The sequence below is a fragment of the Austrofundulus limnaeus genome, unplaced genomic scaffold (genome assembly GCF_001266775.1).
Source record: "Austrofundulus limnaeus strain Quisiro unplaced genomic scaffold, Austrofundulus_limnaeus-1.0 Scaffold57, whole genome shotgun sequence".
Classification (NCBI taxonomy): domain Eukaryota; kingdom Metazoa; phylum Chordata; class Actinopteri; order Cyprinodontiformes; family Rivulidae; genus Austrofundulus; species Austrofundulus limnaeus.
This window is the reverse complement of record NW_013952459.1, coordinates 1,857,181-1,879,938: the sequence shown is the minus strand read 5'-3', so window position 1 is coordinate 1,879,938 and position 22,758 is coordinate 1,857,181. Positions and strand designations below refer to the sequence as shown.

The 22,758-nt window shown below is 37.9% G+C and overlaps 1 protein-coding gene across 1 annotated transcript in view; it reads right to left on the bottom strand.

Annotated features, from left to right (window-relative positions):
• The window catches only part of astn2 (astrotactin 2), a 259,339-nt gene that overhangs the window by 27,566 nt on the left and 209,015 nt on the right, over window positions 1–22,758 (bottom strand). Inside the window, exons 17-19 of the mRNA XM_014009306.1 lie at window positions 21,387–21,709; window positions 12,653–12,786; window positions 11,820–12,004 (exon numbers count right to left, since the gene is read on the bottom strand). Of these exons, the coding sequence (XP_013864760.1) occupies window positions 11,820–12,004; window positions 12,653–12,786; window positions 21,387–21,709 (642 nt within the window). The remainder of the gene's footprint in view (window positions 1–11,819; window positions 12,005–12,652; window positions 12,787–21,386; window positions 21,710–22,758) is intronic.

Below are 22,758 nucleotides of genomic sequence, written 5' to 3'. Positions count from 1 at the left end.
GTTTAACACACATTACATTCACTGGTCTAACCAGTACAAGTCACTCAACAAGGCTTTTTTATTATTTTTTATTATGAGATTAAAGTCACAATATTACAAGATTAAAGTTGTAATATTACAAGAACCTTTACACAAAAAAGCAGTGTTACCACTGCATTAAAATGAGGAAAGTTGAGCAACTTGTGAAGTTGGTAGCATCATTTAGAAGAAATACTTAATCTTTTAGCACATTATTATCAAATTATCAGTAGCAGGACTTTGAAATGATTGGGCAAATGATATGATAAACTGAATATCATAAACTAAACAATTGTAATCAATGGGTGCATTTACTGATTTAGTCGTCACATAATTTGGATGAAAGCATTTTACACTAACAGTGACCCTTAAGTCATTGCAGACTACTTCATAAACACAGAGACATGCACGGCTGTCCACAGCAGGTGTGAGGAAAAAGTCAGGGATGGAAAATGGATGTCATGTAAGATTATGACTTTTTTCTCATAATATTAGGACTTTTTTTCTCATAATACTTTGACTTTATTCTCATAATATTCTGACTTTAATCTCATAATATTATGGCTTTATATTCTTGTTGTGTGGCCCTAATACTCCATCGTAAATCAGTGGCACTGTCTCTCATTCTCTACTGATTTATTACAAATCAAAAGCTTGGATATGTTTGTATTATCAAATAAATTATGAACATTAAACCAAAATACTGAAAACAACTTAAAACAATTGAATTAAAGATGTAACTTCAATATGAAAAATCAAAACAGTCTCTCATGGAAAACTTGTATTTATTTAGCTTTTATACATTTAATCCGTCTCTTACAAAGATTCTGATGGTCGTCTTGCTGTCACGCTATGAGCTCCCATGGAAAATTTGGATAAATATTTTGAAAAGACGGAATGTATTTTTATAGTGGATTTTTGATATGAAGAGTTCATTGTGTCTGAGCTATTACCACAGTTTTTGTGCTGTTAAACAACAACATAACCTCGGATGAACCGTTGGTTGTGTAACTTTTCAGGATACACTTCACTCAGCAGGTGGTTGCTGTTAGTTTGTTTTATTGTCTGTTACACATTTCTCCTGTCAGTGACTAATACAAGTTTTTAATAAGATGAAAGTTTTCTAAGAGTTTTGTATTGTGATCAAATCAGTATGTATGACTGTGGCTAAGCTTAAAGCTTTTTAGGGAGAAAGATAAAAAAAATGTTAGACTGTTTAATTGACCGTTTATTTTATTGTGGGACATTTTTGTGACTAGGCTTAAATTTTAATATAAATGAAGTTTTAAGAATAGTTTTTTCTGAACATCTCATTGGGGCAAAAATGCCATCTTTGTTCTCTCTAGTCTTGTTTGTTCTAGGCACTTTTGATAATGCAATAAATAAATTAATCAATTAAATAATTTCCAAAAAGCACAAGCTGAGTGTAAGAAAAATATAAATAAATGTGAGGTGATTTAAGACTATGCTTTCTATCCTAATTACCAAAGGCTTTAGCAATCATTCAACAAATCTTGCAACAATAAAGTCACAGAATCAGCACAAATCCCTTTATTCAGTTCTTTTATAATATCACAAGGGATGGGATGTGAGGAAGCGTAGTCTGAAGGCAGCACAGACTGGGATGATTAAATAAATGTGCTCACACATGCAAAACAACTCTATTGCAAAACTGGAAGTGTTTTTTACAAGCCACTGGCACACATACTGGCCCACACGTATGGCTGTGTTTGTGGTTGTTCGCTCACTTCCACTGAGAACTTTGGATTTTGACTGCCCCCATGTTGGTAGCTAGCGAGATCTTACAGGAGTTAGGTAATGATGACCAAAAAATGTTTTCATTAACCATAGAATAAGGCATGTAAACCTACTCAGAAGTAGCATGTATAGTTTTACCCAACAGAGGGGTTCCTCAAGGGTAGGCCTGTGGTCCGTCAACATTTCTGTCAATACCAAAGCCAACATAGTTCACAGCTGGCAAAAATTAAGACTCTTGAAATTCTATTACGGTAAAAGCCAGTTTGTGTTCTGCAACTTACACAGCAATTAAAACCTCATGGTAAATTCCAGGTGAAGTTTTTAGTAAGCAGAAAAAATGAACAAATAAAAGCTTATCATGGGAATGTGTCGAGGTAGACTGACTGACAGTGTACAAAGAGAACCACTCAGATTCAAACACACTTTCAAGCCTCGTAACTATGGTGCAGTTGCAAACAAGCCGTGTTTATTTGTACAGACCAGTGTGATATACAGTTTCTCAAAGGGTTGTGCCAGGCCTCAAAAGTAACAGTTTCTGACCTAGACTGGCCCACATTTGGAACAAAAACAAGGAATACCCTTCTCAAGAATTTTAACACATAACAAAACAACCAAAGAAAGTGATACAAAGGCATGCAGGCACACATTTTAAAGGGATCTATTTTTTCTGAACCACGTAGACTGCAAAATGTGGCAAATAGCAATAAAATCAGTTTATACATAGTGAAAATATATACAACTTTGGACTTTAGAGTGCACAATCTATGTGTAAACATGTGTTTTTCTGCAGCTGGATGCAGAAATGTGTGTGTGCACCCGCGTGTGGCATTACATGTAACGCTACAGGCATGCCCTGTAATACTGTTATCACTGGCATATCATTTCCTTTTAACCACTAAATTCAGGCAGTGTTTTTGCCACAACCATTAGCTGCACACGTGTGTGTCAGTGGGAAAGTGTTTGTGTAAATCCTATAGGTCAATGGGTTCATGCAAGATTTTTTTTTTTTTCCCTCCAAAGGAGGAAATTCGAGGGAAAAGGGCAGAAAAACCCTCTTAGGCACTTTTTACACAGTTAAGCTATTAGCTCAATTCACTGCGAATGACATTCAACTACAGCTATTTGTTTAAATAATGCAGCAATTTAGTTAAGGTATGTATATTTATCTGTGCACAGTCTAGATTTTCAGATTATAATTTTTGTATTATCACCATTGAAAGTACGAATATTTTTGTATCTTTGTGTTTTTACTATTTTAGGTTTGTTACACTAACAAACACACATCCAAACATAAACATATGTACTGTAAATACTAGTAGAAGTAAAAGTGAATGCATACTTAGTCTCTTTTGAACAAACACAACATCAGTCTTATATTGACAAACGAATCACAAGCTTTATATTTCCTGTTGGCAGCTAAACCTGCGAGGGCCTCCTTCGTTAAACTGTCAGCACTCAGCCACTCACTCCCCTCACTGAGCCTACATAAAACCACATTTCCCCTTCCTCTTTCATACAAAGTAGATTCACCATAGGTATGTGAGTACTGACACATAATTATTGTACTTAAAAAATACAAGATAAATGACTAAAAAATTGTAGTAGTGAGTAGAGTAGAGTAGAGTAGAGTAGAGTAGAGTAGAGTAGAGTAGAGTAGAGTAGAGTAGAGTAGAGTAGAGTAGAATAGAGTAAACAAGAAATGTAAGTGTTTTAAAACACCTTAACTTTAATGACCAGTCAGAGAAGAAGTAGCTTGATGATCATTAATCTCACTTTTTTTTTGCAATCATATTTAGGTGACTACTGTGCAAATGCTGCATTTTGTTTGTAATTTGGTATGCCTGTATGTCTGTGTATCTATAGTGTATAATAATGTGATGTGATGTTGGATAAGTTTTTATGTTCTGCAGAACAGAAACCTGCTGCAAAACAGCAATAATGCTGAGCCAGGCCTGGTTTCTTTCATGTTTTCCTACTTTAAAAATAAAATAAACTTACTGTAAATGCATGTTAATGTCAGGACTAAAACTATAGCTAGCAATTATTTAATTCAGACAAGCTTAGATTATTTGTACTAGTTAAATCTGTTTGACTAGAACACAGTTGTGTGCACAATCAGTCTTATTTTCCTTTGTGTAAAATAAATGAGTGTGGAAAGGGGCCTAAAACTAGGTCTAACATCCTAAAACTCCAACCTGCTTACATGTTTTCAAATCACAAATAAAATTATGAACAGCATTACACATTTTGATTTTGCAGATCAATTTAAAAAACTGTACTTCTTATTTCTTGTATCAGCTTTTGCATTTTACAGCAAGCTGTAAGTTAAACAACATCAACTGTTTGTAGCCGATAAGAGAACAAATCCAAAACATGCATTATTAGAGTGGCCCCAGTGGAAATAATATAACTCTGGCCAGCAGTGTTCCCTCTGAATCTAGAATTTTCCCAACTGGAAACCACGTGTCATTTTATTGGAACCAGTGCCCATTACATAACTGATGAATGTTTTTAACAAACACAGTGCTACTTTCCAAAAATGAATGCCCACTTTGCATCAACAACAATCTTTGAGTTGTGGGCTTTAAAAGTGCATTTGCTAAACAAACATTTTCTAAACAATTTTATGAAAAAAGAAAAGACTGGTGAAACCCTGTGTTGTTTTTTTGAGGAATGTGAAACAAAGAGCAACAAAGGGGAGGTCTTACATTTGCCCAACATATTCCTTTGGCAGTCAAATGTCTTATTAGTAACAGATAAGTGTTCACCCTGGTTTTGATATAATCAAACACAAGAGACTGAGACTTCTGAGACTGTGCTTCTTGAAGATATCTTCAATGGGAGGAAGTGCAGCTTCAAAAATGCTCTGGGCAGTTTTCATCACCTTCTGCACCAGACTGTAATACAGTGGGGTAGGATGCACTTAATGATGCAGGGATTGAAGTTTATTAGGGTGTCTGGAGGAAGACAAAAGATGCAACGATGAGCCTTCTTGACCAGGTTGAAACAGTTGAAGTCCTTCATAAGTTCTTTGATCTTGCTCATGTTAGACATACTACGCAGCCAGACAGTTCACCTCCTCCCTTTAGGCTGACTCGTTGTTGTTCTTGATTAAGTCAATCACCATGGTTTCATCTCAACCCTAATAATGGTGCTGGAACTATGCACTGGTCTGCATCCGAAGGTGAAAAGGAAGTAAAGGAATGGACTCAATACACAGCCTTGTGGTACACCAGTATTTAGTGTGAGAATGGAGGTGCAGTGGTGGTTTAACCAAATATGTTGGGGCCTTTTGCTCAAATGATCCAGTAGATTCAATGCCCAGATTTGTGTTTGGTAATTAGCTTAGATGGGATGACAATGTTAAATGGTGCTTTAATGGGTTGAAATGCCCGTTACATTGCTAAGCATTGATATCTGCAGTGTTTTAATGCTATTGACTAGTGTAACACATGACTCTCAATGAGATTATCTCAAAATGATAGACTGTTCCAAACTTCAAAGTAAAAGATAAAGAACAAATAAAACTTTCTGTGCATGTTACTCAAAGTACAACAGTCTTTTATTTTCCCTGCAGTATGAAGCTGCGACACATTTTGGCTGTTCTTTATTCACTGGGACAATACCTTCCACAAGAGAGCCAGAAATTAAACTGCACAAGGGAGGAGTGAGTTGAATTATTGACAATCCAAGTGGCATTTTTTCCTGCCATCTTTCATTGAAAATCACCCCTAATGACTCTCACCACATCTTGTCAGTCACAGTACAGTTGTCATAGCAAGATGTGATCCAGCTTGTCAGGATGCTCTTGGTTGTCCCTCATAGTGTTCAGGATGGATGGGGGAATTCTTACTTGCTTTAGTCTCCTGAGGAAATGCATCTTTGGCTAAGCTTCCTTGATGAGATCTGTAGTGCTGAGTGTCCAGGAGAGATTCTCTTACCTTAACCCTTTCTCCAAACCCAAGAGGAAAATGAAAATATTAGCACTTGAACATACAACTAATGGGACTGTAATGTCACTCAGGTGTTCCTTATGGCTCATTCTTTTTTCATTTTCCACCCATTTATTTGCCAAACTGAACCAAGATCAAATTTTGTTTATCAAAAGTTGTGCCAAACAGATAGATACAAATTAGTATACCTGATAAGGAGAAAATGCCCCATAACAATTACAGAAAAATGTATAGGGCAGGCACAGAGAAACAACATCCTTATCTTGTCTCAGTAATAATTCCATAATTCCAGCACAAATTCATTAGTGAGCTTTTGGTGACACTGAGGGATTATCATAATTATTGAGAGATTGAGAGAGAGAGAGAAAAAATCAGCAAAGTCTAGACCTGTGGCGAAGACCGTGCGACTGACAATGTGTGTAAGGATGCAAAATGGGAAAGGAAGCGAAAAGAGAAAGGGACTGCAGAAAGCCCTTGGCCCCCTGCCTGCAATCTGCAATCTGCTGATGGCGAAGCTCGTGACGAGGAGGTGCACAGCATCCATTTTTAGCGATGAGGTCATCTTTAATTAACAAAACAAAGAGAGTCAGCTGTGTCACTCCAATCTGTTATCTGCACCCATGCTCAAGGACACCGTTTATCTCCATTTAATTCAATCTCTTTGAATAAAGGCTTATCGACGCAGTGGGGTGCATTCTTGGTCTTGAGCAATGATGGAGATGTTACATAAATAACGGAGGGGGATACCACTGATTCTGATCACAGGAGACAGGTGGGAAGAGGAGAGTTATGAAGTATGTGACAGAAGAGGCAAACCAGAGGAAAAGCCACATGTCATGTGTCTCAATATGCAAGTGGCATGAGATGGACGAAAGAAACTGGAACTAAATTAATGGCAAGGATCAAATGGCTAATCCATCTGAGTCAAACTGTACCAGTATGAGGTGACATCATTGCTGTGTAGCCCTTCCTGCTGCTGCTGTCTGGTTCCCTCTGTCTCTTCTCCACACTGTGCTCTTTCTTCCTTTTCTGATTTGTCTTATCATTTTCCAATCTATCTCCTGTCTTTTTCTTCATAGAGTCGTTTCCATCTTTTTGTAAAAGCTTTTCATTTAACTTGCTCTGGCATACCACAGCCGACTTTCATGCTGCAAAATCAGATGACGTCATACCGACATTAAAAAAAATGAAAGAAGCATAATTAAATGAGTTGTGGTAAGTGCATTTTTAGCTGATAAACACATTCATAAAAAAGTGCCGCCTTAGCATTACTTTAATTTAAATAACAAGTCAATACATTAAAAAGATTGTAATATGGACTGATGGAATTCAGAAACACTCTTGCGTTTCTTTTAGTTCTTATGATTCTTTTGCTTAAACAGACAAAAACAAAACTGAGCTGAAGGATGTCTCAAAGACTGATATTTGTTACAATTCCATTAAGAAATTGCTCAGCATCCTTTTGAAAAAAAATAAGCAATAGTGCTATATTGACGTGTGTGCATCTATAGCACTCTAATAGCTAAAATTCAAATGAAATCAGATCAGTACTAGCTTTTATGACTGTTACTTCTTCACATTCCAGTCTGGTTATTTGGGCACATTTTTATATGTATCAGCTGTGAATGTATCATTACATTTCACAGCTGGTTTTCTGTAGAGAAATGCTGAGCCCTACAATACTACACAAGCAATGCCTATCTAACAGGCTTCCTGTAAATGCTGCCTCTGCCTTGGTGTGCCATCTAGAGGTCTGTGTGAAGTCTGGTGCAATCATTCATTTTAAGCACATCCATCACTAATGTGATCAACTGACAGAAATTAGGAGGGGCAAAGATAGGTAGTGAGCTCTGAGGTATTTTGTAAACAGTGCTTGGGGAGCAGTGTAAATAGTATTAACTGATAGAGATTTAGCTGTGGCGTGTGTTGTTTGCTTTCGAAATTGCCCAGCACATGCTTTCTAGAACACAGGAGAATTACATGAACAATTTTTGGTACGAATGAAGGACAGATTACAGTTTTTGAATTAACAGGTAAATAACTACACACTTTGTATTTATACACATAGCATATCTTTCCAATGAGTGATACTCCATACTCATATTCAAACGGATACACACACAGTTCAACTCAAATGTGATTTCATATGATTATTGTGACCAAATTCCTAAATAATACCATTCTCACTCGCAGTTTCCTGTTTTTCCTGTCAGAAGCATAAAAGGCTAAAAAGTGTGACAGAAAAGTGTCTATAAGACTTTTTAGTCACAGATGCCTTCTAAGTACACACTAATTCAGATTTAATAAAATCCTGGTTTACTTAACCTGTCATTTAGGCATGTAGGCCATCATCCAACAACAGGTGCAGACCAGTTGACAAATAAGCTTTTTTACTTAACTTGAATGTTCAAAACATGCAGTCATAAATGTGATAGTAAAACTGCAAAATCTCAAATTGGCTTTAAGTGAGACAAATGCACTTTTAAAAAATGAGAATCAGCATAAGATGCCAAAGCTGTTGTCTTATCATAATTCCACCCACAGTGGGGTTAATAACTGAATAAAACACTTCTAGAAAAGAACACAGTATCCCAGCTTTTAGGAGAGGGGTAAAATCAGTTTGTAATATCAGGCAAGGGAGATTCACATGAGCAGTTTTAGTTTAAAAGAAGAAAATGTTCCTTGTGAAGAATTTCAAAATTAGTTAATTGCATCCATTCATGCAGGAAGTTGCTACAGTATGAATGAAAAGTTCTTGGTGAAAGGGTGGTATATTATATTCAACTCAGATATCATACTATCATATAACATCAACTGAATAAATGCATTTAGTCTAATTTTTGGAATTTGGATGTCACTTGATCGTCATATGAAAAAAGTCCATACATGAACTTAAGTATTCAAGTTCAAATTAACATGCAAAACATTTAAAGCATTTATATATGAGCCATATGTGTAAACAGCTGGCTACAAACACAGACCAGTATTTTCTGACAGGCATCACAGTTAGCTCAGATTTGAAATTACAGAAGCAATATCTGAGAACTAACATCCTTTCATCATTAAGTGGCCAATACTTTCACTGGAATAATATATATTATACTATAGAAATAGTGCTTTGGTAGCGCAATAAAGGCTACATCCAAGTGTATGAATACACCCGTCTTTGCCATCTGTTTGAGTGTGCACATGGCTGAATGTGTGTGCTCTCAGAGTGACTCATACTCAGCATGGCTGAGTGTTTGCATGTGGATGTCTATCTTATTTCTCTCTCAGACACCAGCCTGAAGCAGTGTGTCAACTTCCATGGCTATGGATGCACCCCAGCTTCTGCAAATACAGGCACTGGCTGAATCCCATCTCTGTCAAGCTGTGTTTTCCATTATTACCGATGACATTAGTTATGGTCAAAGTCATGTCTCTAAATAATGCCAAGTATTTATTTGCTTTTGGTAACATTTACAAATAACACTTCTGTTATAAGAATGCTTTTCTATGTTACTGGAAGACTGGATAGAATTATCACTGCTATACATGAGATCTGCTGTTTGTACTAAAAAGTCACTTTGTAGTAAGCTGCTTGGAAGGCTGGCACTACTTTTTTCATAAGCTTCCATCATTAAGGTTTGAATCACACTTTGCATTGCTCCGCAGTGCCAACTATCTTCACTGCCTTAAGCTTTGGATGATGATTTTTCCCCCAGTGATTATTATGGTTTTACTGTAATTCTACCAAATAATACTTTCTTGCATACCCACCTTTAGATGTTTAGCGAAGAAGGCTTGACTGCAATTGAACTGGTTCAAATCATCATGCAGGCTTGGAAACTATGAACAGTGAAAATGGGAGAGAGGCACTTGCTTTCCAGAAAACCACTACGATGCCCTCAAGCAAAGTATTTATCCACAAAATTGCTCTACTGGAGCTTCTCCAGAACCAACATTAAAGAACTGGTTTCACTTGCATCTCCCAAATGAGGAACTGATTACGTGTCTGTGTCTGTTAAAGTGAAGAAGCTGAGAAGAAAAACATCGAGGAATAATAAGTTTCGAGAACATTTTACTCTGAAATCTTCTTGTTTTGTGAAGGTGACCATGGTGCAACTAGCAGCACAAAAGCTCAGTGGTTAGCACTGATGCCTCACAGAAGGAAGGTACTTCAGTTTCCTCTCAGAGACGAAAACATGTACAATATGTTGCCTACCTTGGTAAAGAGATGGGACTTGATTGGTTAAATAAAAAACTAAAATAAAAAAAGGATAAAAAAAGTGAAATCAACTTTTTTGGGTTCAATTTGCAAAGACTGTCTGAAACGTTATCACAGATCTAAAAAAAACAAATGATCTAAGTAAGAGAGAAACAAATAACACTTTTGAAACTTTCATATGATGAGTTCTACTAGAATCTTTTCAGTTTTTTATGCAGCTGTTCTTTCACAAAACTTTGAAAATCCCACCCATTATTATTAAAATTACGTTTTGACTTTGAGGGTTTTATACCATGTAAATAAATACTACCTATTTTTCACCAGAAATGCACTGGATAGGACTATAAACGACACGCAAAAAGTCATATCTAAATACTGAAACTAAGCCTACAAACTAAGCAAAACACATTGAAGTTTAAAGACAATAAGTTAAAACCAAAAGTTGAAAACAATGAGTCTGTTTTCAAACTTTCTCTTTGTTAGAACAAGATTGAGAAGAGTGGTGACTGGCACATCACAAAGTGAGTCACCCTCACCATCTGCCCCTTCATGCCTCACCTCTGCCAGCGTGCCTGTGTCTAGCTGTCTGTGCCCTCTCTTTGCTCACTGGTGCCCACGCTTCATCAGCATCCCTCCCAGGTGTGATGGATGGCCTGCCTATACTTCCCCATGATTGGAAGCAGTTTTTGTCCAGAGCACATAATTTCTTCAATTTTATTAGATCTTGTTCATTCCTCTGACTCACCCCAGCTCCTCATTTCAACAATGACCATTTCCTCCACCTGAAAACACAATGGTCAGTGCCACTTATAGAGCCTAATAAATTGCCCTACTTCATTCTGACTCACTCTCAATTTAAGGTTTGACTTCTGTTCTGTATCTAGACTGAATCATCCAAAACTAATTGCTCTGAGTGACATTAGCTTCACAAATTCTGAATTTATTCATCAACTCCAAATGCACACAGATGCTGCTGTTGGTAATTTTTCTCTGCTTTCCTTTCTGTTTCAACTTCATCTTTTTATCACTGTTGTAAAAGCAATACCTACCTACAATATGAACCATCAAGTCATCAATTTCAATTAAAATATTCTGATATAAAGTTTATGGTTCATAATTTCATGCTCATGAGATACTTTATTTTTGTGAGATGAATCAAAATTATGCAATGAGTGTGACTGCTCACAAATAAAAACATACTAACCAATTAATACCATCGATACATATAAAATAATTAAAAATATAGAGATGTTTAAGACATGAACACAAGCCTAAAGTAGACACATCATGCTTTTAAATCATTCTTCTTCACATTTAAATCATTCAATTGGGTCTATATAAAGTGGAACTGTAATGCTTTGGTCTGAATTCCTCTTCATTGTAACTCCATAAGCCCCTCTTTCACCCCTTTTCTGAGGTGTGTGTCAAAGCAATTCATTTTGAGGCTTCAAATCCAAATGAGATGATTGACAGCCCGCCCCACTCTGGCTTCCAGACCGGCCCATTCTTGTTTGATAGAGGGGTTTATGGCTATCTAGTGCAGAAGCATTTTATCTACCCATTAATTAAAATATGTCAACAATGGAAGACTTGTCCATCCAGCCTTACATGTTGGAACCAGAGTCTGACCCAGAGCCAGAGGATATCGAAGATGACCAAATTGTAATTGGTAAGTCCTGTTGTTTGACCATTCCCTCATAAATAATTTGACCTAAAAATTCCAAAATGTCATAGAAAATAGAAAATACTGAACAGTTTGAAAAATATGATCCAAACAGAATCTACGCAGCACAGGGAGAGACTTAATTCAACTTTTCTGCACTCCTAGAGACCTCAAGTAAACAACAAAATGCATTTGATGGCTAAAAAAGTGGATTTTTTACGATAATATGTTCCCTTCAATTCCGAACCTTCATTACCTGTGTAGATTTCTGCCTCTGCAGGATCTTCAACTCGTTTGTGCTGGATGATGTAGTCAGAAACTTTGCAGCCAATTAGAGGCTCCACATCCATCCACTCCAGGGCCACTGTTGTGCTCGAGGGCTCCAGGTAAGGGGCAAGCCGCAAACTAAAGAATCGGCACAGAAAATACGTAGCTGAAAATGTGGGAATGCAGCAGGCAATATTCTTACTTTTTGTCCTGTTGGTTAAAAAATGCTGACTGGAAATATCATGTACACATGATAAAATGCAATATGTCTGCAGTACTAAGTGAGCTACTGCAGCATCATTTCATCTTCCTGTAATGATTTGTAGCAAGGTATACACATGACAAGTGTTAAATTGACTAAGAAGTTGTTGCATTTCTCCATTAGAATTTTGAAACTTTCGCTTGAATGCAGACCATGCTTTATCTAACAGAGTTACTAACCTAAACTCTATGTTATACATTTTTATTACATCAATGAAATGCTTTCACTCTATTTTTTCCTTTTAGAACACCTCATGGCAACAATCACTGGAGACGATGACTCAGAAACTTCAAGATTATTATTAGGACACCTTAAATGAGAATATGTTCCTTTTGGAGGAGTGGAAGGGCCAACTCACAGCTATTAGGACTTCAGGGATTGCACTTGAATCTACAGCTTTCTAAAGTGCTGCAGGAATGAGTAGAGACAGAATTGTGTGTATTCATGGGAAACCTATACAAGCTTGGAGAAAAACCTCTTTTGTCAATGAATCCTCAGGTTTCATGGTGTCGCCTCACACTTACATTGGCTGCTTGAGGGGACTGCAGTTGGGCAGACCATCTTTGCTGAAGGCACTCAGGTCACAGCGACACCAGTTATCAATGACATCGCCCTTTCCGGCACACCAGTATGAGCTCATTGTGGCGCTCTTGAAGGCCTGTAAAGGGTAACAGGTGAGAGAAATGCAATTATCTCTTAGAACATGTGCTCGCTGTCCATCCACGCTTGCCCCATCACCATCTACCATCCGGCTCACCCTCATCCTTTCCACCAGTGTCATCCACACTCTCAGATTTTCCACCAAACATATACACTTTCTTGTGAGAAATTCCTTTAATTAAGCATGGCTAACAAAGCTCTACACTCAATAAATACGAAATGGACAAAATCGCCAAACCTTAAAACCAGTTTCACAAAGGTGAATGTTACACCTTCCTACATGCAGAGTGACCTTTTAATTCCCACCTTTCCCAATTACCGGAAGGCAGGAATGTCTCAGCAGCAGCAACAAGCTTAAAGTGTGATATCATTGATGCACTGTGACTTTTATGATTGAGATGTGAGAGCAGTGTCACTCCTCACCTCCCTCAGTCTATGTGCTTTGTGTGCAAGATCTGTTAGCGGCGCTGTCGGTCTGACTGCGATGGGGATGGAGGGGGAGGGTAGTGAGACATTAAGAGGTGACATCATCTCCTAACATCTCTTTGTGCTACTTCATTAACTGGTGGAAGAAAAACAAAAATCAAAGGCGGAAGCAAGCTCAGTCATCTTCTAAAAGGCAGCAAAATGCCAATATAACTGTCAAAGCAGTAAAATATACAGTCAGGGCTTTCCCTAAAGCCACAGGCATGATATAGAGTGACTTCGAGAGAGTTCGCAAGCACACTTGCTCTCTCTGTCACACTATGGATCAATAGAGCTCTCCGTTATTTATATGCTCTAACTTGTCTGTAGTGCTGCCTCATGCATACTGCTATGGAGATGTGCTTGATCATAGTCACAGAAAAACAGGACAAGACAGCAAACTATGTGGGGACATTATCACCGGGTACCAGGCGTCCAACAGACAGCAGAAAATGCCCTCTTTTTTCCCCCCCAAAACATCGTGACATTTACTACCAGAAAGCAAAGCAAACAAAAAGAAGAGATATACAAATTTGAGAGAAATGCTCATGTAGAATAAAAGCGTGCACACACATATTAGGATCAGTGATAGATTCTCCCAGTTGGTTGCTTCATTTCATAGACTAAATGTCAAGGAGGAGACTTTTGCAAAGTGTTGATTTGTACAAGTGACATTTGAGATTAGGCTACTTGTATTTGTGACATAAAAGACAGACTTTAGAGCAAAAAAAAGGAAAAGAAAGAGCAAAGGCATGAACTCAGAAGCTGATGTTAATATTTCCACAACGCAGCATTGTTAGCTGTGAAGAAAGCTCAACAGACTTTCATGGGAACTGACTCCTTCTAATACCACTTGCTTTCACTCCAAGGCAAAGTACCTCAAGAGTGCAAGTGACCTAAATGAGCAGCAGAGGAAAGATTGAGGGGGAAAAAATGGTGAGGCTGGAGAGACCATGGAAAATAGGACAATAAAAAAAAGCAACAGGATGAAGAAGAAAACAAAGGTGTGAAAAGGGGCTCTTAAACTCTTCAAGCTATCCCCTACATTACTAGAGGGAAAATCCCTCTGCAATTAAGGTTGACTCATTAAAAAGTATATCCTGCAAAGGAAGTCACTCCAAATGAAGTGGGAAAATGAATGAGCAATCATAGAGGTAAGCTCGGTTACAAAGATTTACAATAATTCCACAGAAAACCAAAAAAAAAAGGAGGGGGGGGGGGATAACATTTCTCCCTCCTTGCCTGAACCCATGTGGCTAACTGTTGCCGGAATACAACAACAGCAGGATCCTTGCCACCTCTTGTCAATGGGAAGCAGACCACAGATGAAGGCATCACAAAAATCCTGGAATCTGAGTCTACGCACGCACAGCGACTAGACAAATATGCAAAATGACCTCCAACACAAAGGGCAAAAGAAACAAAGACCACAGGACTTCCATGCGTTTACCACCATCAGTTTCTTAGAAAAACCTCATATGGGTATAAGCGCTTGATTGCTTGGCTGCACATGTGAAAAACAGACAAAGCGATTACCACCATGTTTATGTTTGAAGAGTAACGCAAGCCAGTCTCCACTGGGTAAACAGGGAATCTAATTGTGGTTTAGGGAATGAGGTGGGGAGTTTTGTGTGTTGATGTATGTGTGTGTGTGTATGGGGTGGGGTTCAGGGGGCACAGGAGGTAAGGGTAAAACATATATGAAGATTTACAGAAAGGAAAAATAAAAAGAAGAAGCAGTATTGTATAAATTTTAAAAGGTTAATGTGAAAAAATGTCTGAGGCTGAAAACAACTAAATGTTGTATTTTTTTACAGTGACAATAAAAGTCTTTAAGAATAACAAAGATGAAAAGGTTTAACATTTCTGATTTGTTAAGTATGCATTTTATGTCCATCTTTTTGCCTTTGTCGTCTCAGTTTTGTCTCCAGTGCAACTGATAATTTCTGTTAACTTCAATTTTTTTAAAGGGATCTTTTGTATTGTTTCCAAAAACAACATTTAAACTCAGACATTCATTCAGTTTCAACCTCAGCACACCCCCTGCTGCACCGATAGCTCAAGCTCCAGGAAAGGGGGAAAAAAAAGGGAATCCGACCTACAACACACTAAAACCAAACTGTTTCCCATCATAGTAAAGAAGAGTTCAAATGTCTCAGAATTTCGTGAAAATAAGTAACTAAGTAAGATTTTTTTTAGAACTTGTGTCAGCACACTAGTCTGCATTCAGGCACATTTGTGACACAAGAATGAAAAGAGATTGCACCCAAGTGCTAATAAAAGCAGCTTAGATAAAACAAATGTTAACTTTTGACAGTTACACACCAGTTATAATCTAAAGCATACTGTAAGTCAAATTACTCTAATTTGTAAGTGCAACATATTTTAAATGAATAGCTTTGACACATTTCTGCATTTAGGAAACAATTTAAAGCTCCTGTTTGCAAAACAGAACAGTCATTTTCAGCAATAAGCTGTCAGATTTTTTTTTCAATGTTTCTGTTCCAGGGCAAATAATAAAACAACCACAATCCCTTAAGAATGTGTTTCATTAACAGATTTTACTGTAAGTATGAATGAATCAAGCATGCTGCCTCTGTGTGTGTTGTTCCAGAACTGACATCATGGAAGACCTTCATAGTGGCTTTATTCAATAAAAATCTGTTCATGTAGCATATTTCCACTAAGTTTTAAAGCAATTTTACTTTAAAATAAGGTGCAGTATTTCTTTTTTAAAACCAGTATGCACTGAAATAGAAAATAGTATTAGTATTGGACTGAGACATTCCCTAATTTTATGTGACTCTGTATCAGGAACAAAAAAAATGGATTGGAATATCCCTATAGAACAGGGGTGTCAAACTCATTTTTACTGAGGGCCACATGAGTGTTATGGTGGCCCTCGAAGGGCCAGTTGTAATGAACTTTGACATTTCATGTTTAACTTTGACTAAACAGCGTTTTAACGTTTCCTCTTTTATAAGAACTAAATGTATGACTGACTAAATCTGAAATAAATACAGAAAAACTATTAAAAATAAAAGTTTTACTCACTGATGAGTTTCTAGTGAGTAGTTAGTATGGCAGATTTAATTTATGGTGGATGCTGACTTTAAAGTAGCTTATTTTCAGACAGCCCAGTTACTTAAATGCAACAGCTCAGGGGCAGGACAATTGTTATCATCTTTCACATTTTAAATGTTTTTTTGTCGCATTTAATCAAAAATTGAAAGTTTACCATTGCTATAAGAAACAATTTTCATGTTAAGTAAAAAAAAAAAGGGGGGGGGGTGACCTGTGGGCCACATTTGGCCTGTTGCCCTTGAGTTTGACATGTGCTATAGAACATCTATTTTCCAGAACATTCCAGCTTCTTATAGATCCATATCTTATTACACATTCTATGCTGACTCCGCAATAGCAGGAAACAGATCTAATTAACTATGCTTGTATAAGAATACCAAGATTTTGACAAGCAGAAATCTATCAGAGCCTTAATTGTGACAGTGGAAAATGGTTGATGTGCAGAGATGAGAGATTTGCTTTCAGGAACTGGAGATGCCAGTGTTGTCATGAATGACACAAGGGTTATTTCACAAATGATTCACAACTCATCTCCAGTGAACTTACCATTCGTGAACAAACTGAGCTTAAGAATAATCTCTCAGCTTTATTTACAAACCACCACTAATAAACAAGTCCTGTTACTAGCAGCAATTCCGGCCACACAAATTTTGAATCTTGACGTCATTCATTACCATTAGACTCAATGGCACCAAAACACCATGCAAACCTTTCACTTTCGAAGAACCGTGTCGGGACTTACAAGAAGGCAAGTGAGGCCATTGTGACCTCCTTAATGTATTAATTTGTTTGTCTAGTCTATGCTGACCAAATTACTGTCTGTATTCAGAGGCTAATACACAAAAACACTGGCCAGCTGGCCCACAGTATTGATTTATAAGATAATCACCAGTGGTGAATAGAGTCTAAGTTAGAACACACAGCAAATCGTGTGTGTGTGTGTGCGTGTGTGCATGCGCACATCATTGCATTTATGTGACTTTTCCAATCATTCAAGGGTAATGGTGTTAAAAAGGAACCAATGGGCTGCTTCTAGGAACCTTATCAGAGGTAGCACTTCCAGGAAATGGAAAGCAAAGGGCAGCTTGAGGTTTGGTTCATCCAGAGGTTGACAGGAGATTGATGTGCTACATGAAAACACTCTAACATCATGTAAGGTTGCTTTTTTATTTATTTATTTATTTATTTTGTAACACAACTCTGACATAATTCTAAATTCATGTGAACTGTCCAGCAACATAAACTGATTGTAGTCTTCTTCCTTGAATAAATGACATTATTGCTCAAAAAATTAAAAAGAGTCTAGATATAATATTAATATATATATGTAAAATAATAATCTAATAAGACAAATAAAAGTTAATGTTTGGCAGACTCTCACAATAAAAAATGGGTGTGGGTATGGGGGCTGCAACACTTATTGTCAAATAAGTAAAGCTTATTGGTTATTGTAGAAAACGTGCAATCCAAGATGATGATCCCATCCCCTGGTGGGAATGTAACAACACCTGCTTTGCCCTCTGTGTGTGCCGTTAGCACACCTTTAGATTGGGTCTTCAGAACCACAGGAAAGTCTGCAAGCCTGCTGTGTCCCCTGCTCAGACCTGATAAGGCCAATATGCTGGTAGGTCCTTTGACAAAAAAAAACTTTTAAATAAGTCATGCTGATTTAGTAACATTGTGAAAAGGTTTGTTTTGAGACACTGTTTATTTAGTCCCTAAATAAAGTGTTTTTTTTTAAATAATGCATATGGTGATTCAGTCTAATTTGTGTATGGCTAAACATTGGGTAGTAAGTGGTCCAGTACTTTTTGTCTCACATAATGACAAAGCTGAAAATATCTTGCTCCTCATGCCAACTTTACACTTGCTATCATTCTTATCCTTTGAACTTACCAGCTTTTATCTGTCTCACTGTTGGTGACATAGCTGTTGTGAACGGCTGCAGTACTGGTGGAAACAGTGGCATAGAGCATTCTGACCCATTAGACTGAGAACTAATTTGTTCAAAATGTTTGCCATAATTCAGTCACTACACCACAGGACTCAGACAAAATGGCAAGCACCACAGGCGCAAACTTATTAATGTATGGATTGAGAAATTTTCCCCTGGCATCAAAAGGTTCATGTGTGCATGTGTGTATTTACCTGGACCAATCAGGTCTCGCTTTCTCAAGACCAATTTAATTATACAATCGGTACCAGTCAAACTCTGGTCCAAGTTTAAACCAAGCAAGGTCAGACAACAAAATGACCTGTGAAGTCAAAATTACTTTTCCAAAAGTAATTTGGATTCATATTTGAATTTCTGGGCATAAAATACTATTAAGACATTACTGTAACTACAGAATATTCATTATCCAGTATTTAAATGTGTCAAATTTTAAAGCGAACAAAACAGTAGGTACCTATTTGTTATTTGCTAAAACTTTGGGATAGAATAAAACACACAAAATCAATAAAGGTGAACGGAATTATTTTAACTTTTTTATTATTAATGTATGATTTGGTAATATTACTATTGCAAATATACACAAAACTATAATCCGTTTTCTTTTGTGGGCCTTTGGATCTACACATGAAGTCAAAACAAAACATTCTGAAAAGAAAGGCTCACACAAAGGTATTCCTAATGTTTAATTCAGTTTCTTTTTGTTTCAAGTTGAGGAATTTACTCAAAAATGGCAAAGTCCTATTGTGACCAAATCCCTCTTGGCTTAACATAAGCTATATACGAAGAGAACATGACATGTTCTGTCAAACAGTCAGGCAGCCAGGGTGAGGTCACTGAGAGAGGCCAGTGGCAGAGAAGGGGAAAGCCAAAGAAAAAGTGACATGTCTACTGAAGCTAGAAAATGGCATGTACAGAGACATGTATCCAAATAGCTATACACACAGAAACAATTTCAGTCAACCTAATCATGAACTGGACTACCAAGCTTCTATCTGATTGCTTCTATGGATTTAGGGTAAAAGAAAAAAAAGGACCTCATTTCTGAAAGAGCTTTTGCTACATGTTAGATGTCTTTCCCCATATGCCCAGCCAAGTAGAAAAGATCGTCTCAAGCACAATTGTGTGTGTGAGACTGATGCACACATAAAAGACAGAGAGATGGAGTGATTGCGAATGGACAGGTTGCTGCCCGTCTGTAATGCAATATATGTATGTGCCATTCAGATCAGCAGCAGCTGTGGCCAAGAAAAAAAAAAGAGAAAAGCAAGCAAAAAGAAGAGCAAAGTGATGGACTTCCTGCCCTCCCCAGAGGTTGATGACATCAATAAGAAGCTAATAATCCTGCCTCAAGCTACCTCAGAAGGGCTTGCCAGAATAGTCCACTGCAGTCTAAACCCTTTCCTTCTTCTCATACATCCTCTTATCAGTGCCCAGAAAGTCATGGTTAGTTTAGGGAAGAGAGAAAAAGCAACTGAAAGAGCGGGAAAGAGGACATTTTGAACTTTCTCACATTGACAGGGTCAATTACGGGGTGTCAGATCACACCTCCTCTTCTGTAGGAATAAAGTACTTATTATGAAAGGCATGTACAGTTGATAAAGCTGTGTTTTTATCTATACTACATGTACGTAAATGACGGTGCAGTAATTAGAAACGGTTGAAAGGATGCTGTATAAGTGTTGGGCGTGCGTCACTGCGTTAACATTCGACACAAGGAGATAACAGATACGCCAGACGTTCGGTTAGAAGACAAACAAAAAATCAGGCAAAATGTCGTCAACTAAATGTCAAATGAAGCCAGAACCTCTTCTGAAATTAGCTTCTGGAAAACAAATTTGATATGATTAACTTTCACTGAAAGGAAAAAAAGTCTCATTCAGAATGAATCACAAACACAGTATGGTGCCATTAGGCTGTATTGTATTTAGCTGAGCAGGTTTGTTTAAACAGAGATGCATGTACACAAGTGCATGCTGATCTCACAGTCTGGAGCTACTGGTCTTTCCAACAGTAGCTGGTGCTTGGATCCTCTAGTTTAGGTGCTAAGTCTCCTCTGTGCCTGACATAGATATTACTCAGGTGATACTATGTTGTTCAGAGGTATATTTTGCCATGAAGTTGAATGAAACTGCCCCTTTCTGGGGTCTTTCAAGATCAGCATTGAGCTCATTCAGTTGTGATGGAAAGCAGTCAGTTTCTTTAGCCAGTAGACGTCGATCATGTCAGGCCCTGGTCCAGTCCAGCTCTTCGTACCTGAGACTCTGTCTTGGATGTCTGCCACTGTGTTAAATAGTGGTTTTCGTTCTGGGAAATTGCTATGTTCGAATTTGCGTTTTTATAGCATGGGGCATTATCATTGTGTGACACCTCCTTTTCACACATACTTCTAATATTGCTTAGTGTCAGCTCTAGGTGGATCTACTCTTGTGTTATTCCCCCCCTATATACTGTATATATTTATACAGTAAATATACGCAATACATTTATTGCCCCCCCCCCCCCACATACCCAGTCATATACACACTGAGTTCCTCACAGGAGAAAACCATGATGTCATCCTTTTTATGCCTTCTGAATTACTGTACTCATTTCCTTTAGTCAAAGCCAACCAACTTGTGCCATCTAGAGGTGAATTGTTAAAGCAGCAGATGAATGCTTCACAGCACAAAAAAATAGTACAGTTGGAAAGGATTACGACATCATCTTGTGGCATGAGACTGCATATTAAGCAAAACATGCTAAACAGTCAACGGACACCTTTTGATAAGACATAAAACAAGATTGGGTTAGTGGCTCAGCATTTTTTTGTTTTCCTAGACCAACGTTTAGTTGCAAAATTCATAGAATCCCCCCCCGCACACACACCACCACCACCACAGCACACACACATCAAACACGACACGTCAGCTCACTAAAAGTGAAATAGATTTCAGATTTAATTTCCGACCTTTATAACTATTTGTGCTTGAATAAATAAATAAATATAATAATAAAATAAGATATCCTGGATTTTGGGTTAGTTTTTATTTGTTTATTTGCATCTGCAAGCGTACATTTGCACACTTAGACACACACTTCGATTCCCACTTTCTCACCTCTTTGGTGACGTTGTCTTGGATCAGGTTGTAAAGGGGCACGACCCGGCTGACTTCAAGCAGGGCGGGGATGGGGGAGGGCTGCTCTCCGCTCCGGTTGTTACCGCTGCGGCCTCTGCCCGCCCCTCCTCCCGCCGTGCTCTGGTGATGGCACAGGTGGCAGCCAGAAGGACAGCTTCCGTTTTCCTTGCAGCGGATCTCCACTCCGTTCACGATGTCGTCGGCTAACAGCTGGCTTTTCTGCAGAGCCAACAAGTAGCTGATGAAAGGAACTGACTTTAGCTCCCGTCGCCCTCCGACACCAACTCCCTGTTCAGTCGCCTCTGGAAGGTTAAGCAGAAGAGGAAGAGGGAAATGAGGGGAGAGGATGAAAATATTAATAATTAAAAAAACACCAAAACCAATCATCTGTAAACATAGTTTACTTCAAACCTATTGTCTTTAATTTTTAGCTTGCTTTGTGTTAAAGATACCTTTATTCACAAATAAAGTGCCACATAACTTGACCAAGTCTTCAGCTGTGTCCTGTTTTATGGATTTAAATTTAATTTCTACATCAATTTCATTTTTGAGTTACAACTATATCATTTTGCTTAGTGTTTTGGTTTTATGTCATCTTCTATTTCACATTGGTGTTTTGTTAAGATCATTTTATGTTCATTCGACTTTTTTTAAATTTTCGTTTAAGTTTCCCATTTTGTATCTTTTTTATATTTCCAGAGCCTGTTCCCTTGTTTTGCTTTCAGCTCTCACTCCACACCTGGTTTGAATTTGTATATTATTTCACCTGCTTTGTATCAGTTATTATCCTTGCCGAGCATAAACACATCCTAGTTCCTTTTGTTTGCTATGAGAGAAATATGCTGTTGTTTCCTCTCGCACAGTTCATCACCATGTCAAATCTAGTTTCTGTTTTATTCCGCACTGAACCCTTGCTTCTGAATTCCTGCCTCAGAGCGCCTTCGGTTTGTTTTATTTGAATAAAAGTTTATTTGATACCTCACCTTCCTGGCTCCTGACTGTCAGCCTGAATTTGGGTCTTTTTTTCCTCACCACCCTTTGAGAAAAAAAGATCTGACCAGCCAAAGCCAGCAGATTTATTAGCTCCCGGGGAGTTTATGGAGGTACATGTGGCAGTAAAGACTTTCAATAATACTGTTTGGCTGTACCCTCTGGACTCGGGTAAAATTTGTGAGCTGATGAAGACTTAAATACAGAGTTTGTTCACAAGGATTATTGAGTCACCTGGGACAGTGGGGCTGCTGGATGAGGTGGAGCAAGCGCATGATAAAATGTGGGAAGTAATTCACTAATCTGCAGCCCTCAAAGCCTTCCTGGCCTCTCCTACCTCATTGCTTTCTGGTATACAAAA